At 42.2% G+C, this 20,253-nt stretch overlaps 1 protein-coding gene across 1 annotated transcript in view; it reads right to left on the reverse strand.

Moving 5' to 3' along the window:
* Positions 1–17,299, reverse strand: part of TLL2 (tolloid like 2) — a 106,911-nt gene extending 89,612 nt beyond the window's left edge. Inside the window, exon 1 of the mRNA XM_075258172.1 lies at positions 16,996–17,299. Coding sequence (XP_075114273.1) covers positions 16,996–17,164 — 169 coding nt within the window. The 5' untranslated portion in view covers positions 17,165–17,299. The remainder of the gene's footprint in view (positions 1–16,995) is intronic.
* Between the last annotated feature and the right edge of the window lie 2,954 nt (positions 17,300–20,253).

Consider the following 20,253-nt stretch of genomic DNA (forward strand, 5'->3'; position numbering starts at 1 on the left):
TTCATGATGGCCTTTTTATTTGCCATAACATCTGCCAAACATGTGGGAGAACTTCATGCCTTCTCCTCTGCAGAGCCCTATGTACAGTTCTTTCCGGACCGAGTCCAATTAAGATTTTTGCCGGGTTTTTTTTTACCTAAAGTTCCCTCCTATACCAACATCAATCTCCTGAGGAAGAGAAGTGGCTTTCTCTAGATGTGGTGAGATGTTTACATGTGTACCTTGACCACACTAGAGAGTTCAAGAGGGAGGAAAATTTATTAAGCTAATTTCTAGGTAAATCTAGGGGCTTGAAAGCTTCCAAGCCCATCTTGGCTAGATGGATCAAAGAAGCAATAAGACTCTTTCTTTCCCAAGGATTTTCCCCGCCAGACTTTGTAAAGGCCCATTCTACTAGAGCCATGGCAGCCTCCTGGGTGGAGAAACACTCAGTATCTTTAGAACAGATTTGCTCAGCGGCCACCTGACGCTCTCATTCCATGTTTGTTAAACATTATAGGCTACACTTACAGGGTTCAGAGGCGACTGCCTTTGGATGGTCAATCTTATCTACTGTATGCCGAGGGGGCCCTCCCTAGGGGTTATCTCGCTACATCACCATCTGTTGTGTGCTGCGGTTTGAACGTGGGGGAATCGTTGGTTATGTAGATAACCTGTTTTCCCTTAGTCCAAACAGCAGCACAAGACTTCCCTCCCTATTGTATATAGTACTTTATAATTAACACGGCGGTGGGGGGGGGGATTCCTCTTACCTCTTATAGGAGGGTCAGCATGTCAATTAAGTTATTAAAAGTTACACCTTTCCTAAACCGCACACAGGGGCAGAAATACCCCATCTGTTGTACTGCTGTTTGGACTAAGGAAAAACAGGTTTTCTACATAACCAACGATTAGCTTAAAACACCATATACATAAAAGAAAACTATTATAGATTAAACTAGAGAAACTAGAATAGAATTGTGACTGACGGACATCAAAGCTCTGAATATACAGCTGAGGGATTAGGAAGTAAATGGCAAAATGTTAACAGAAAAAGCTACTACCAAGAATTGGTATATTTTTAATGGAAAAATAAGGATAATCTCTCTTCTTCATTCAGTTTATGTTATTATCTGAAAAACAAAAAACACGCGGCTAATCCTTCAAGGATCCTAATGGTTTAGTGACTTGATGTATTTACGCCTGTATAATAAGTAATTGGCATAATGTACAATTACTAAATAGCAGATAACACAATGTATGTGTTACAGTATATCTATGGCCAGCAGTTCGCAACAAACTAGAAACCAAAGATGGAATAAAAAAATAAAAAAAATTGTAATGGCAAATACTGTATTATAAGTTCAGTGTTTGACTAAACGTTCTACATATTTCTCTATAGTCGATATATTGAGTACTTTGGCAGTCCTTAAATTGGAAGTCACTCCATTATCTAGGAGTTTAACCATCATGACAGTACTGCTTGTGTAGGGTGAAACAGATTTTCTCACAAATACGACAAATTCTTTGGATCGGTAAGGACTTGTACACTGGTTGTTGTCCAGGCAAAAGGGGTCCCAAATGGATCCCCCTATTCACATAGTAAGCTGGATTTGTAAGCAGTTCCCTTTAAAGCGTTCTTTGAGCTCTCTTTTTGTCGAATAATATATGACATGGAACCTTAGAGTTTCATCCAGTTTGGCCTCAGCTAGGCTGAAGAGTTTAAGGAATTCTGTTTTCCTCCTTAAAGGGGTATTCCCATCTACATAATTATTTTTAAATTTAGATAATTAAATGTAGATAATTAAAAGTTAAACATTTTTGCAAATATAAGTAATTACAAATTCTGCATGCAGAGTTTTAAAGATTTTCTCTAACTTTCTTAGTGGTGTCAGTCTGTTATCTTGATCGGTTGCCATGGATATGACCGCCAATGCAGAAACTTTCTAAGGTCAGAAAATCAGCCATGATTTCCTTATTGTGGCCGGGATATCTTCTCATACATGTAGTGTCCCTGCCTGATAACCCAGTTACAATAAGAAATTAAAAAATTTTATTTGCAAAAAAGTTTAACTTTTAATTATCTACAAATATAGATATGGTTATGTACATGGGAATACCCCTTTAAAGGTTTTAGTCCCATATTCGGAAAAGACTGTCAAAGAAGGAATGATTAACCACAAGTCTCGACCACCAGAAAGGGACTTTGGGAAACAGGCAAACAACACTGCTCTACTCCATTTCCATAACTCCCATTGAGGTGAATGGGAGCTACATGGTTCCCATAGCTCACCAATTACAAAGACAGCATAGCTAAATGTGATACACCATTTCTGTAGCTCCCATTCACCTTTATGGGAGTTGTGTGAAGCCGCCTAGAACAGTGCTGCTCCCCTATTTCTGTAGACCCTGCCCCAATGGATGAGACTTGCAGCCACTTATTCCTATCCCAACAGTGATTTCCTAGGTCTAGAGATGTGATTCAGGAAATCTCCAGGTCCCCAGAATAGTCCCCAGCTGGTGTAGCAACAGAATGCAGATGCAAACACATGGAATATAGTCTCAGGACTAGAGTAACGCACACAGAGCCAGGTAACAGAACCATTAGTCAGAATTATTACGGTAAGCATGACTACAAATTTTCACGAGGTAACCAAAGGCAAGGTAGGAGCATAGTCAGGAGGCAGCTGTGGTCAAGATTTAGGTATAAAACTTCAGGTATCAGCACAAGCATCCAAAGGGCAAGGCAACAAGCAAAGTCCAGAAACAGAGGACATTCATAGAAATATGCTGTATCAGACTGCATGTAGAGATTAAAACCCATCATGAGGCATCTCATAACCGAACAGGCTGGGTTATCCAGCAACCTTAGATGACCTAAGCATAGAAGCAGCCAAAGGAAAGTCTGTTCTCAAAGTCCAAGTAAGTCAGAGTTGCATAACATTCACTTAGGATGTCTGCAGGATCATATTTATCAGCCGTACCTGCGATGTCCACCTATCACTTAGCAACAAAGGGGTGACCTCTGGTGACAAGTAACAGTGCGGCTTATAATGCTTTAAAATTCAGTAGCCTTGCAATAAATATTTTCCATTTAAGGGATATTGCTTTGGTCCACTTATTGCCCAATGCAAGGACACCGAACCAGTGTGCGGACGTCAACCCAACATCTAAAAAGGATCTTTTTTTTTTTTTTTTTTTTTTTTAAAGCTGTAATTTTTATTGAGCATTTAAAAAAAAAAATTAAACAAAGACAGGGAAAACAAAAAAATCAAACAATCATAAAATATCTGATAAAGCAATCAGTAGACAACATAGCTTAAGAATTTAGGAGGGGGGGATGGAGGGGAGGGAAAATAGGGTGGGGAGGGAGGGAAGAGGAAGAAGTCAAAGACTACGTAGGGTACAGTAGGCATCCCAGGACGACCATACAGCCTGGAAAGCATCTAGTGCGTTGTTGAGGGAAGCGGTGAGATGTTCCATGCTGCGAATGTCCTTCAATCGCGCAATAACGTCCGGACCTGTAGGGGGGAGGACCTTCTCCAATGAAGAGCTATAAGCTTCTTAGCAGCTGTACACATATAGAGAAATAATTTTTAAGTCTGTTTACCTAATTGGGTTGGTGGAAGATTAAGTAAGTAGACAAGGAGGTCGAGCAGGACTCCCTGAATAAAGAGAGCTTCTGTAAGGGACTTAACCTCCATCCAAAAAGGTTGAATAAGGGAGCAGCTCCAAAAAATATGAAAAAGTGAGTCCACTTCGGTATGGCAGCGCCAGCACTGGGGAGGTATACTGGGGTTGAGAGAGTGGAGTAGAGCAAGAGTATGATACCAGTGCATGACTAATTTGTATTGGGTCTCTCGGAACGTCCCACAGGTAGAGGACTTAGCTGCACGGGACCAAATAACCTGCCACTGGCCGGATAAGATCTGCCTTCCCAATGCTTCAGACCACCTAGTCATATACTTATGGGAGACCGGAGGTCGGCCCTCGGGAGAGGAGATAAGTTTATAAATGGTCGATAGCAATCCCACCGTGGAGGTACCTGCATGACAGATCCTCTCGAAGGCAGAAGGTGGAGAGACTCTCAGGGAGCCAAATTGAGAGAGCACAAAGTGGGCTATCTACTGGTAGTGGAACCACTCTGAGTACGGCAAGTGTAGCTTCGAGGTAAAGTAATCGAAGGGCCTGAGCTCCAAGGTCAGTGGGTCTACTAAGTCAGCTATACGAAAAAGGCCCAAGCGGCTCCAAGGTCGGACCATTGCTGCTGTGAGTCCATCAGGGAGAAGCAGATTAAATAGAAAAGAGACCATAGACAAGCACGGGGAAGCCAGGGGGAAAAGTTTAGAACAAGTTAGCCAAAATAGCTCGCGTAAAGCAAATGGGTCCTAAAAGGGGGGTTGAAGGAAGGGGGCGAGCGGGACGACAAAAATGCATTGGGGTGGATCAGGGCCAACCAAAGTTTCTCGATCTCAGCCCATTTTGTGTAGGCTTGCGAGGCGGCCCAAAAAGGGATGTAGCGTAAATGAGTAGCCCAATAGTAGTGAAGGATATGTAGGACCGCCAATCCCCCCTCCTCTTTACTAGAGAGCATTACCGAGCGGGGGATATGGTGATGCTTGCCATTCCAGAGGAACAGGATGATTAACTTCTGAAGGGCCTGCAATTCTGAATGCAAGACAGCAATTGGGAGGGTTTCAAAAAAATAAAGGAGTTTTCGGAGAAGGGTCATCTTAACCGCCGTGATGCAACCAATGAGAGAGATGGGAAGGGAATGCCATTTATCAAGTAATGCCCTTAGATCATTAAACAAACGGGGGTAGTTAGCTCAGTAGAGGGTGGAGTTGGAGGGTGAAAGCTTAATCCCCAAATAACGGAGAGATTGAATGCGCCACTGGAAATCAAATTTGGACTTGAGGAGCTGTAAGGTCCCAGCGGGGATATTAATGGGAAGGGCCTCTGTCTTAGTGGGATTAACCTTATACACGGAGAGATCGCCGTAGGTTTTCAGCTCACGAAGTAAAACAGGAAAGAATACGTGGGGGTTAGTCAGGGTTAAGAGGACATCATCCGCAAAGAGGCTAATTTTGAAGTCCCTGTCCTTAACCATAACTCCAGAAATATCAGGGTTAGAGCGAATCTGTGAAGCTAAGGGTTCAATGCAAAACGCAAATATAAGTGGGGGGGGGGACAAGGGGCACCCCTGACGAGTCCCATTGCGGATGGAAAACAGGGGAGAAACAGAGTTAGGAAGCTTCACCTTGGCCAAAGGAGCAGAATACAGAGCCCCAACAGCCGTGAGGAACGCCCCCAAAAACCCAAACCTCCTAAGGGTGGCAGTCATAAACGACCAATCAAGGCCGTCAAAAGCTTTTTCCGCGTCCAGCCCCAGGAGGAGGGTAGGGATAGCAGAACAATTGGCCACATCTATCAGGTCCACAGCCCTTCTAGTGTTGTCTCCCACCTGGCGACAGGGGATGAAACCCTAAAAGGATCATTTCAAGCAGCAGGTGGTTGATATAACCATGGTCTTCTTCTAGCTTCCTTATTAACCTTAAAGGGATATTCCTATTTGGGACATTTATGGCATATCTACCCTGTCTCACAGCTTCTCATCATCCATATCTATGGGACGTCCAAGAGTAGCAGGACATTCCTACTTGGGTATTCCCAGAAGTCCCACACAAGTGACTGGGGAGAGCCATGCATACGCAGTGTACTGTCCATACATGATGGAACTTTATATATGCAGAATGTGTATTAGATGATAACTGTGCCGTCAAATGTCAATAATATATCCATCATTTATTATAGATGCCACTTTAAAACAGAACAAGATTGCATCTTAAGCAAGCCATACATAGTTGATAGAAGCTGGCTAAAAACTCAGATTTCAGCAAGACTGACTGACCCTCTGATCTGCATGGGGGTATCTAGACTTTCCCACAATGAGATTTCAGAATAAGGAATGTTGCATCTAACACCCTGATCTTTATGTTCTCAGGACAATAAATAAAATTGCCTCCAGAGGAGTCTGCCAGCCACTTACTGCTTTCCCAAAATTCATAACACGTATACGCTCAGTTTGGCAGAGTATGCATGTGTATGGGAGAGAGTCAGAAGAAATAACTAACAAGTGAAAGCCATCTAAATTGTATTGTATATATCTAAAATATGGGAACACTTTGTTTCTGTCTTTCTAATAATTCAGATAGAAAGTATTTATAATCAAATATACTTCATTTATTCCGTTTTTTCTCCAGTCAGATAAATTCTCTAACATTTATACCTTACACCTGTCCCAAACAGTCACGTTCTTTCCATGGCAATGGGATCAAAAGATCAGCAAAACGTATTTCCAAGCAAAGTCCAGGATCATGAATAACCTACAACAGGAGGAGAAGTAATGCGCATGGGCTAGATTAGTTCACCTTCATCTATCTATGATTGGAAATTGCAAGCTAAGTATACAAATACAGATCACAGCTCAGGGACCCCACAGACATGAAGAGTGCAATAGAAGTATGGGAACAGGGTCTGTGCTGTGATCATGTTGATCTGTGGATCTGTCAGCTTAATATGCTCTCAGAGGTCCCATCAGATACATATTTTGTGCCTTTTTGGCCACAACTAATAAGGATCTTCTGGCACCTGTCACGTGGTATTCCAGCCCTGGATGCTTTGACTACACCCCACAATGTATTTGCATTTGTTGGTTTTGCCTCAGAAACAGCATTTTTTATTTCACCCCACAAGTGACAAGGTCCAGGGATTGGGTAGGCCAATCCCAACCACTTCATAACCTCAACTTTGTTGAACTGGAACCAATATTTTGCTTGTTTACTGGTGTGTTTAGGGTTGTTGTCTTGTTGATACACCCATTTCAAGGGCATTTCCTCTTCAGCTTAAGGCAACATGGCCTCTTCAAGTATTTTGATATATAGTGGGTATGGAAAGTATTCAGACGCCTTTAAATTTTTCACTCTGTTTCATTGCAGCCATTTGCTAAAATCAAAAGAGTTCATTTTATTTCTCATTAATGTACACTCAGCGCCCAAACTTGACAGAAAAGAAACATAAATGTAGATATTTTTGCAAATTTAGTAAAAAAGAATAACTGAAATATCACATGGTCAGAAGTATTCAGACCCTTTGCTCAGTATTTGCACCCTTTTGAGCTAGTACAGCCATGAGTCTTCTTGGGAATGATGCAACAAGTTTTTCTCATCTGGATTTGGGATCCTCTGCCATTCTTCCTTGCAGATCCTCTCCAGATCCTTCAGGTTGGATGGTGAACGTTGGTGGATAGCCATGTTCAGGTCTCTCCAAAGATGCTTAATTGGGTTTAGGTCAGGGCTCTGACTGGGCCAGTCAAGAATGGTCACAGAGTTGTTCCGAAGCCACTCCGTTGTTATTTTAGCTGTTTGCTTAGGGTCATTGTCTTGTTGGAAGGTGAACCTACCCACTGTATGCAAACTGGTCCATGAGCTCTAGTATACAGTGAATAATCCCGGCATCATACTAAGAGAAAACTGCCCATATCATGATGCTTGCACTACCAACCATGCTTCACTGTCTTCAGAGTGTATTGTGTCTTGAATTCAGAGTTTGGGAGTCATTTGACGAACTGTTTGTACCCAAAAATAATAATTTTACTTTCATCAGTTCACAAAATGTTTCTCCATTTCTTTTCAGGCAGTTGATGTGTTCTTTGGTATACTGTATCTGCTTCAGTACATGGTTTTGGTTTTTTTTAATGTTTTTTTTTGAAACAGTGGGACTTTGTGGGGAATTCTTGCTATTAGCTTCACACTGGTGTATTCTAACTGCCACAGTACTTACAGGTAACTTGACACTGTCTTTGATCATCCTGAAGTTGATCATTGGCTGAGCCTCTGCCATTCTTTGCCTGGCTAGTCTTCGATCCATGGTAGTCATCCATTTTCTTCCATGTCTCCCTAGTTTTGCTTTCCATGTTAAAGCATTGCAGATCATTTTAGCTGAACAGTCTATCATTGTCTGCACTTCTTTAAAACTTTTACCCTCTCCAATCAACTTTTTAAATCAACGTACGCTGTTCACACGGAGTTCCGCGTGTGCACATTCCGTCGTGGTATTCCGCGATGGATTAGGCCCAAATGAATGGAATCTGCGGCAAGATAGGGCAGCTCGCTTCTTTTTCCGCTACTAGTTAGCGGCAGAAAGAAGCGAGCGGCTCCCATTAAAGTCAATGGGAGCCATTTTTGCAGCGGATTTTGAGGCAGATTCCGCGTCAAAATCCGCTGCCAACTTGCCCCGTGTGAACTAGCCCTAAACATTTTCTGACAAATATTTGGTATTTCATACACATCACATAAACTTGAATGCCTAGTTTTATTTCTTTACATCAATGGCTTTAGAGAAGAAAAGCATCTGAGTGCCCAAGTATACATAAACTGATTTCCTCAATGGAATTGCCCAGCATGTCAGGTAGTTTAATGGAAATATCATCGCAATGCTATATGTTATACAAAATCACATGCAATAAACACCATATTATAAATACACAGAATAAAAAAAATTACATAAACATATATACAGAAAAAATATAAACTATATCCACACATAAACCGCGTACAGATGTAGGAAAGATTACCCTGACATATTACATTCCAACAAAATGCATATCAGCAACTGCTCTATAGGGGAGTAGAAGACCACGCTGACTTATAATAGGATCTATCAGATTTCTATTATGGTCTCCATCATTTTACCAATAACTATGACACAGATGTGCCTAATGGAGCCGCAAATGCAGGAGTAAACCTAGCCTTATAAGATGCTTGGCGGCATGGATGGATGAGGAGACAGGGTTTATGCATCTGTATACCACTCACCACATTTTCCATATACAGATGTATTTAAAAAAAAACGAAAAACACACCTTTTGAGTTCCTGCATTTTTACATTTTGTAAAGGGAGAAATCTTTAACCAACTCAAAGGTTTAAACCAAAGTAAATACTGGGCCCTGAAGCCTGCAGAATTGTAAGTGTAACTTTGACCTTGAATACAGACTATAACTCAACCCCACTACAGAATAAATAATATACAAAGTTATTCAACTTTTAATGCTATATGCAGAGTGTATTTCGTTACATTGGCCTTGCCTCTAACATCTGTAGTAGTTGATGTTATTTACATTTCTATAGAATTACTTGGCAATTTGAAGCACACAGACCCGGCAAGCGGAAAACTCTAAAGTTAACATAAGCGCCATTAAAAGGTTATTGATTAACTACTTCCATGATCATCAATACTCAGTCTTTGTGGATCCTTTCAACTCTGCACATGACGTCATGGGGAATTCATCATTCCTACATTGTGGTCATAAAGGTAACAAGCATTCGAGAAACAGTCTGTAAACAGGACAGAGCAGCCAGCGCTTCTTAAGTCTTTTCACAGCGGGACAGGTGATAAAATACCATCATTAGTGACATCTCAAGGACAAAAGATTTGATATTAGTACATACCATCCCCTTCCTGCCCCAAAGTGCCCTTAAAGATTAAATCCTATTGACTTGAAAGTAGAGTAAACCCTTCCCCAATATACTATAAAACTGCACTGCAGGAAAGAGGCAGTACATTATAAAAGAAATATATATATATATATATATATATATATATATATATATATATATATATATATATAATACAAAGGTATGAATATTTACCAAAAAGGCTCTAAAGCTTGTGGCTCCGCTGCCTTACAGACTTTGTATGGTACTAAAATCTGGAAATCGTCTTCCCTCAAAAGAACGCTGTGAAATACATCCAAACGTCCAGAATCCAAAAGATTATTCCATTTTATTCACTTGTATTTATTTGGAATATGACATATAGAGACACAATAAAGGGGTGACTTTAATGGGTCCGTGTGTTCTCAATTGTTTTTACCATGGTGGACAGAAAAGCCTAAATATTCTGAATGATTCAGTAGAGCGCAATAGAGAATTTGAAACCCTGCTTTCCTTTATTTTCAGGAAAACTTTGAATGGATCAACAAGAAAATCTTTAGACTTCCTTTCTGAATATATGTAAGCAGAGAGGGGCTCCTTACCTAACTGCACGCTTGCTCAGTTACGCCTCCTGTAAACGTATGAATAGCTGACCAGTTGGCTGTTCCCATTCTCACTACATAGTCTAACACACACAGCCCTCACATGACAATATCAGACTATGTAGGGACATACCTCTTTGACAAGAAGAATGGTAATATCCATTTTTTTATTTCATTATTCAATATTTGGTGTGACACCCTTTACCTTCAAAAAAAAGAATCAATTCTTGGTACACTTCCAGACAATTTTTGAAGGAACTTGGCAGGGAGGTTGTTCCCACCACCTTTAAGAACCAAGCACAAATCTTATATGAATGTAGACTTGCTTAAATCCTTCTGCCTCTTCAAGTCATCCCAGACAGATTGGATGAGATCAGGGACTTCCATTTCCTCCTCCATAGGGCAAAGGTCACCACAAATATTGATGGGCTTTAGATTTCTCTTTTGCTCATTCACTTACTGTAATTTTTTTTTAAATGGATTAAAATAAACTAACAACAATATTTTTTTAAAGAATTCTTGATTTGCAGAATTTCTTTTAACACCAAGCTAAAAACTTTGCATAGTACTGCATTCTTTTTGTTTTATTGGGGATGCACCATTAAAGGCAAATATATGCTCAAATAGCATATAGAAAGGAGTTTGCTCCACCCCTTTAACCATACGGTGGGGAAAAAGCAATGAGAAAAATGTACGTACAAAATTGTGACTGTGACTTTTACATGTGATACCAAAGACTCAACTTTCCATGGCAGCAGTTCTAGGGAAACTGCTCAAATTTTTTTTTTTAAATTTCATTATTTTTTGAATTATTATTATTTATGAATTTTCAGCTACTTCACACTATCACATTGAAACCAATAGGGAAAAAAGCCTCCCATTGATTTCAATGGGGAGCGCTCGTACGACGGCACCCATTCAAGTCAATGGGAGTTGGTTTTCACGCGCTCATTCTGAACGACTTTTACGTTCAGAATGAGCGCAGCATATACTCCTTGTGAAAGCTCACTTAGGCTCCTTGCACATGAATGTGGGCCCTATTCCTATCCATTTTTGCAGCCTTACTTCGGCAGCTCCCATTCATTGAATAAATTGGGCCGTGGAAGCAAGGCCAGTGCAAGCACAGCACATGGATAACATCTATGTGCTGCCAGTGCACTGGCCGTGCCGGTCGATCACGGCTGGCGGCCTACACATGGTCATATGCCTCTATGCAAAAGAACGTGATGATTTTCACAACTAGCACAATGACACATTTATCTCTATGGCCCCACACACGTCATGGGCCCATGAGCCAAGAGCAAAACTCAAGGTTCTATACTTGTATTTTGCAGCCTGGGCTCACTAGATGAAGTGAATGGGTCCATGGAGACAAAGGCGACGCATGTGCTGTCTGAGCCATCTTACCAAAGACCGGGCGTATGCACACGGCATGTAGCCTTAGTTGTGAACATGGTTTTAAAGGGACACTATTCAAAATATGTGTGGTCGGCAGTGAAAGCTATATTGCAGGGATTTGGTTACCGAAAGAAACAGATGAAAATTTTTAGTCTTTAAAAAAGGGGTTATACAGTAGCTGGTATACTGTTGCACCATCTGACAGCACTATTTACACAGACACCATGTACTGAGTAACATATTACACTAAAGAATTATTCAGTGAACCTCTCAGACCTATAGTCTACTCTCCATACAAATGTTCATTAGGAAGTTGCTGTGATCCACCAGGAAATTACTACAGAGTCAATGAGCATTAGATATTAATACCTCGAAACACAGGATTTACACATTATCTTCAACATCTCAATGATTCAAGGTTTCTAAGGCAAAGTTATCTCTACAGGGAGTGCTTTGCCAGAGGCTTCAATAAAAGCCAAATGCAGGAAATTGATCACCCACTATATAACCACTGGAATTTAGCCAGGACAAGGTACATATAATAGAAGTCCTCCTGTGAATTGTCAAGTGCTGGGTGACTGGAGACGTGCTGCGATTTAGCCGCATAAATTTAGCAAACTGAAAATTATTTTCATACCTGAATAGGGTTGTTTTGGAGGCCCATAGAAGCTCAAATAAGATGAAGCAAATCAATTTTTAGTTGCAGAAATTTAGCAAAAAAATTTTGCCACACTTTAACATAACCCAAAATTTTAGAGTTTTTATGTTTGGTATATGGCAGATATCACTAAGCGGATAAAGGGATGTTTCCATAAACAGTTTTTACCCTATCTACAGGATAGAGGCAGTGGCATAATGATCGTGGTCGCAGGAGATACGACCGCGACCAGGCCCAGAGGGGTATGGGACCCGTGGCCAACCTGAAATGGCTGCAGCTCCAGATCACCATGATAGTGGTCGGGGAACCAGGCTTTCCCCGACCGCTATACATGTTAACAGAAAGGGGCCTCGTCGGTGGCTAGAAACCCACCACCGTGATTCTAGTTATCCCCAACAGTCAGAAGACTGCAAATATTTCTAAAAGCATGCTCCATCTCTCTAAAAGTGGATGTTTTGTCAGCATATAGAGGAATTAGAAAACTGCAATATTTCTGTAACAAATCTTTCTCCTGTTCTGAATGGAGAGGTGGTCAGGTAGACCTTACACGGCTATATTCACTTAGGGAGCGCTAGAGATAGATGAAATATAGAACTTTCTATATCCAGCGCTCCCAATCAAACAAATAGAGCAGTGCAAGGGCTGCCTGACCACCACTTGATTCAGAACATATCCCGTTCTCCTGATCAGTGGATATACCCTGTATAGTTATGGGATAATTTGCTTTTCTGAGAAAACCTCTTAAGGTGGTTCAGCCATGAAGCGTGAACTGTATGTCCTTTCCTCCCTGCACATTTTGTCAGTCGCAGTTAAGCTGAATGTAGTGTGGACTGGTGGTTGACAATGTTCCCATTCACTTCAATAGGAGCGTTCGAGACAGGGCTGCTTTAACCATAGGATAAATGGTGCACTTGCACTGGGTGCTATGGCAGCGGGGGCCCCTTTAGAAAGGAGGACAATCCTACATTTGCTGTCCTGCTGTCAAGGGCAATGGGTCCGAGCTACCCCAACTCATCGGTGTCCTCTGGATGCCGATGAGTCGAAACCAGTGATGAAGTAGGGAGCCATGCGCTCCCTACTTCACCAACCGGCCACTTTCTTTGCTCCTGGTGTCCTGGGAGCAGGAGGCGCGATGTAGTGATGTCACTTTCATTGTGCTTGTTACTCCTTAAAGACTCTATGACCAGAAAGGAATGAATGGGGAAAGGTAAATATTGAGGTTTGCTTTTTCTTTTTCTCTTTGCTATATATCATGTGGGGACATGAAACTGTGGGGCATGACAGTATGGGGCAACCTGGGGTGAGGACATGATACTGTGGGGTCAACCTGAGGGGTGTATGCCAGTGTGGGGGAACCTGGGCTGAAGACATGATACGGGGGGGGGGGGGGGGGAATGGTTCTGTGGGGAAAATCTGAGACGGCATGTCAGTGTGGGGGGACATGACACTCCGGGGGCCACCTGGGGTGAGGACATGATACTGTGGGAGCAACCTGAGTGGGACATGCCAGTGTGGGGGGTAATGATATTGTGGGGGCAACCTTAGTAGGGCATGACACGGTGGGGGCAGCCAGTGGTTGGTGGGAGAAGAAATGAATCTGTGGGGAGAAACCTGAAGGGGGACATTATAAGGGGAATATTGTACAGGACCACTAGGGGGCCATTACACTATGTGGTGGCCATTGAGGGAGCATTATAATTTGTGCAGGCCAGGTATTTCTAGGTGGTGGTGATGGTGGGACCCATTTACGAAATCTTTGCACAAGAGCCACCAATGTTAAATCGGCCCTGTCTGGAGATAGCTGGGTGCTTTGCTTTGTCTCTATCAATCACACAGAAATGAATGGCAACACCAACCATGACCAATCAAGCCTAGCACTACCTATATTCCCCATTCCTTTTAGAACCACTCTTGGCTCAAAAAAAACCACAACAAAATCTTCAAGAAAAGAAAAAAAAACTGCGTTTCCACAACGTGGAGCCTTAACCTTAAAGAGGTTTTCATAGACTTAAAAACTGATAACCTATACTTAGAATAGGTAGGATATCTAAATCTCATTGTTGTCGTGTGACAATGATGTCACTTTACATGCAGTGGTCTTTGACTGTTGACCTATCCTATCATAACCCAGGAAAACTCTTTAACCTTGCCATTCACATTATATGTGCATAGATACAGATTTCAAGAGGACCATCTATTTGTATGGAGTTTTATGGACCCTCCCCATATGGTAAGGATAATGATCGGGCAATTGGATGCGTTGCAGCAGTCATATTACACAGAATATTATCACTCATAACACTTGCTTATGAACTATGCTTGAGGAATATAAACTGACATCTAGTAAGGGCAAGGTGGTTACTTATTCACAGATTACGGCTATTTATCTACCCCTATTAGTGGCTTAACTGTGTTTACCGCTTATTATAAACTTGTATACACAAAGGAAACCTAGAGGATATCCTTTTACGTCTTTCGTATGGAAAGCCAATATTTAAAATATTTAGGACATATTCTAAAATGCTACAAATAAGTTTGTCCATGCAATTGAAATTACAGACATTTCTGGGTGACCATGCTAACATTTCCCACAACTAATCACAGTGGTACTGCTACAGACTACAATACCTACAGACGGATTCCAGGGGATTGCAGTAGTGTGACAGCAGTAGGAGGAATCATCTATATAGCCTAGGGCTACATTGGCAGAATGCCGTAGAGAGCAGCCAGTGAAGATTTCACCACTTAGAGTATTGTTTGTATAGATCAACAACCTTATGTTTTTCTCATATGAACAAAATACAAGACATCTATGGAAAAGTTAGCAATTGGGATGGTCAGCCAGAGTCAAAACATTTGGTCAGCCTCCTAAGCTAAGCAAATATGTTCTCTGGCTTTGAGAATCTTTTACAAAACTGAAGCATTGGTAGAATTAATGGCCAACTTAATGCAAAGTTTTAAAAAAAACTAAAGAGGACAAGACGACCCCACATGGACAAGAGACCACTCAATAAGTCAAGTCTACTCCATAGTGCATCTCAGGAGAACCATGTATGACATGGTAGTACCATGGTCAACTATTCATTTAAATGAGCCTCATATAATACCACATTTCAGATATTAGGCAATAGGGAAATGAATGGCTTTACACATAAGATGTATATTGGTAACGCCGCAGATTTTGGGGGAACCAGCCAGCCATCCAATTTGTATGTACTTTCCCAACTCTCGTCTGATGACAGATGTTGAGGCAGTAAGCATTGGACATGTTGGATTTCAAATGCCCGAGTATGTATGTGTATGGGGAAGGGATCTCCAACACTACCAATTAACGAATGTATAAAGTCAGTCAATGACACAGAACAGAATAGTTGGTGTATGGAAAGAGTCAAGGGTATCAAGTGTTCCCGCGAAACATAGATACCCCCTATAAATCAAGACACTGCCAATAAGTTTAATGGAAACCCAGCATTGACTTTTGGATACTAAGTTACCTACAGGTCCTTACGAGCCATTTGCTTAATGAACTACGTAGTCTTAATGTAATTCTGATCATGACTACAATAAAAATAAAATTAAAGAAATCGCACATTTCTTTACTGAAGTCTTTGTAGTACACTATAGCATTGCTGCACATGTATCAGACCTCGGACACCTGTGCACTTAAAGGGAACCTGTCAGTGCGAGTTGGAATACAAAGCCACTGACAAGTCCTTAAGGACCAGGGGTTTAGAGTCCCACATCATCCTGTTGTAAAGTCCTACATACCCACAATAAAAATAAAAAAGTTTTATACTCACCCTGCCACTGTACTCCTCAGTGCAGATCTTCACTGAATCCAGAGGAGACACCTTGGTTTCAGTGTGCATGCGCCATACCCCTTGAAGAACTGCACAGGCGCTGAGAGCACCAGAGACGAGCCTGATGGTACTCATCGGACTAATCTCTAGGCAAGTTAAAAGATTTTATTTTCTTTTTTCACCTGACTCTTTGAGATACTACACCGCCAGTCCATAGTATCCTAAGAGCCTGTGACATGTTCCTTCACCATATTCCATCTTTTTTGTTCCCTGGATAAAAATTCTATCCTAGTTATAGTAAAGGCTTTCCCCAAGCACTTTCTTAGGAAATCATCCTAGTTATATCAGTTTATAAGGTGCAGGGTTTTCCAAAAACATTGTATAGTTGGGGATGTTTCAAAGGTAGATACACGGCAAGGAATACAAAAATAAATCTATTTTACTCCAAATATTTTGTATCAGAATTATTAGTGGCAGCCATTCTATCCATATACTGACAGCGGATGGCTACAAAAAGTGAACAGATTGGTCAATCTGTCATTATTATCCCGAAATCTGACAGACTTGAAAGAATTCCCAACTAATAGCAGATCACAGGGCTGCTTAATAATGCGCTGCCAGGACGCAGCGAGACAACCGAGGACAAAGATTAATAAAGATGCAAACTCTGCTGTGAGACATTTGCATTTCAATGGCAATTTTGTATAGGACAAAACTTCTCATCTTTAACCGGACACTGACGCAACGATTTTTGCACGCGACATGACCAACGATATAGGTCATATCAATGGCAGCAAAACAATCTGATGCGATCAACTAAAATAGATCTATACGAGACACTCAGATTTTAAATGAATCGGTTATGGATTGGTAGGACAGGATTGGCAATACGGCTACGACCAGTCGTTACGTTTTTCTACACGCTGCGTTGCAATAAAATAATTGTGCGCAAATTAAACAATATCAAATACATAGCATAAATAAGACAGATATGATCCAATGGTGTATGGCAGAGGATAGACTTGTGATGAGAATCATGGACTGAATGGAGACATGCACCTACCAGCCTTGCACGGATCCTTGTAGTCAGTTTCCTCTGTGTTATCTTCCATTAAGTATTCAAACCCAAATTGATAATCCTGCCCCATGGCCAGGCGGATGCCCCACAGTAAGGTCAGGGCTACAGATGTCAGTGTGCACAGCCTCCTCACATGGGATCCACAGCCAGTCATTGCTGGAGACAGAGTACAAGTTTGGAGGGAGGACACGGGACTGTTCTTTGTAGTAGGAGTGAGACGAGGCTTGCAGGTGGGGACATAAATTGGGGTGCAGCACCGGTACAGCGCCGAGCTGGAGATGATAGTTGTGGGGGATCGGGGCTGCAGGCGGGGTATAAGGGGTGCAGGGGGCGGGGCGGCCGGGGGCGTGGTCTCAGAGCTCGGCTCTCTAGTTAGTTCTCAGCCAGGGCGCTTCTCATTGGCTGCTGCTCCCTGCACACTCAGCTCATTAGAAAGCAGCGCTCACTGGGAGACGCCCACAAGTTCTCCAGCGCGGTGTATAGTGTTATATAGTGGCCGAAGCCGAGCACTGTATAGGGCTAGAGAGCACCGTGTATAATGCCGGGAACCGCGCTCTGTGTAGGGCTACACGCTGCTATGTATAGTGCTATATAGTGCCGGGAACCGAGCTCTGTATAGGGCTACACAACACCGTGTATAGTGCCGGGCTACACAGCGCCGTATGTACTGACAAGAACCGAGCTTTGTGTAGTACTATACAGCACCTTATAATAACACCAGTACCTGACAGACTGCAGCCTGTATAATACCAGTCCCTGAGAGAACACCCTGTATAATACCAGTGCCTGAGAGAACACCCTGTATAGTACCAGTACCTGAGAGAACACTCTGTATAATACCAGTACCTGAGAGAGCACCCTGTATAGTACCAGTACCTGAGAGAACACCCTGTATAATACCAGTACCTGAGAGAACACCCTGTATAATACCAGTACCTGAGAGAACACCCTGTATAATACCAGTGCCTGAGAGAACACCCTGTATAATACCAGTACCTGAGAGAACACCCTGTATAATACCAGTACCTGAGAGAGCACCCTGTATAATACCAATACCTGAGAGAACACCCTGTATAATACCAGTACCTGAGAGAACACCCTGTATAATACCAGTACCTGAGAGAACACCCTGTATAATTCCAGTACCTGAGAGAACACCCTGTATAGTACCAGTACCTGAGAGAACACCCTGTATAGTACCAGTACCTGAGAGAACACCCTGTATAATACCAGTGCCTGAGAGAACACCCTGTATAGTACCAGTACCTGAGAGAACACTCTGTATAATACCAGTACCTGAGAGAACACCCTGTATAATACCAGTACCTGAGAGAGCACCCTGTATAATACCAGTACCTGAGAGAACACCCTGTATAATACCAGTACCTGAGAGAACACCCTGTATAATTCCAGTACCTGAGAGAACACCCTGTATAGTACCAGTACCTGAGAGAACACCCTGTATAGTACCAGTACCTGAGAGAACACCCTGTATAATACCAGTACCTGAGAGAGCACCCTGTATAATACCAGTACCTGAGAGAATACCCTGTATAATACCAGTACCTGAGAGAACACCCTGTATAATACCAGTACCTGAGAGAACACCCTGTATAATAACAGTACCTGAGAGAACACCCTGTATAATACCAGTACCTGAGAGAACACCCTGTATAGTACCAGTACCTGAGAGAACACCCTGTATAATACCAGTACCTGAGAGAACACCCTGTATAATACCAGTACCTGAGAGAACACCCTGTATAGTACCAGTACCTGAGAGAACACCCTGTATAGTACCAGTACCTGAGAGAACACCCTGTATAGTACCAGTACCTGAGAGAACACCCTGTATAATACCAGTACCTGAGAGAACACCCTGTATAATACCAGTACCTGAGAGAACACCCTGTATAATACAATACCAGTACCTGAGAGAACACCCTGTATAGTACCAGTACCTGAGAGAACACCCTGTATAATTCCAGTACCTGAGAGAACACCCTGTATAATACCAGTACCTGAGAGAACACCCTGTATAATACCAGTACCTGAGAGAACACCCTGTATAATACCAGTACCTGAGAGAACACCCTGTATAATACCAGTACCTGAGAGAACACCCTGTATAATACCAGTACCTGAGAGAACACCCTGTATAGTACCAGTACCTGAGAGAGCACCCTGTATAATACCAGTACCTGAGAGAACATCCTGTATAGTACCAGTACCTGAGAGAGCACCCTGTATAATACCAGTACCTGAGAGAACACCCTTTATAATACAATACCAGTACCTGAGAGAACATCCTGTATGATACCAGTACCTGAGAGAACACCCTGTATAATACCAGTACCTGAGAGAACACCCTGTATAATACCAGTACCTGAGAGAACACCCTGTATAATACCAGTACCTGAGAGAACACCCTGTATAATACCAGTACCTGAGAGAACACCCTGTATAGTACCAGTACCTGAGAGAACACCCTGTATAATTCCAGTACCTGAGAGAACACCCTGTATAATACCAGTACCTGAGAGAACACCCTGTATAGTACCAGTACCTGAGAGAACACCCTGTATAGTACCAGTACCTGAGAGAACACCCTGTATAATACCAGTACCTGAGAGAACACCCTGTATAATACAATACCAGTACCTGAGAGAACATCCTGTATAATACCAGTACCTGAGAGAACACCCTGTATAATACCAGTACCTGAGAGAACACCCTGTATAATACCAGTACCTGATAGAACACCCTGTATAGTACCAGTACCTGAGAGAACACCCTGTATAATTCCAGTACCTGAGAGAACACCCTGTATAATACCAGTACCTGAGAGAACACCCTGTATAATACCAGTACCTGAGAGAACACCCTGTATAATACCAGTACCTGAGAGAACATCCTGTATAGTACCAGTACCTGAGAGAGCACCCTGTATAATACCAGTACCTGAGAGAACACCCTGTATAATACCAGTACCTGAGAGAACATCCTGTATAGTACCAGTACCTGAGAGAGCACCCTGTATAATACCAGTACCTGAGAGAACACCCTGTATAATACAATACCAGTACCTGAGAGAACATCCTGTATAATACCAGTACCTGAGAGAACACCCTGTATAATACCAGTACCTGAGAGAACACCCTGTATAATACAGTACCTGAGAGAACACCCTGTATAGTTCCAGTACCTGAGAGAACATCCTGTATAGTACCAGTACCTGAGAGA

This window comes from Leptodactylus fuscus, chromosome 10 (genome assembly GCF_031893055.1).
Source record: "Leptodactylus fuscus isolate aLepFus1 chromosome 10, aLepFus1.hap2, whole genome shotgun sequence".
In the NCBI taxonomy this organism is placed as follows: domain Eukaryota; kingdom Metazoa; phylum Chordata; class Amphibia; order Anura; family Leptodactylidae; genus Leptodactylus; species Leptodactylus fuscus.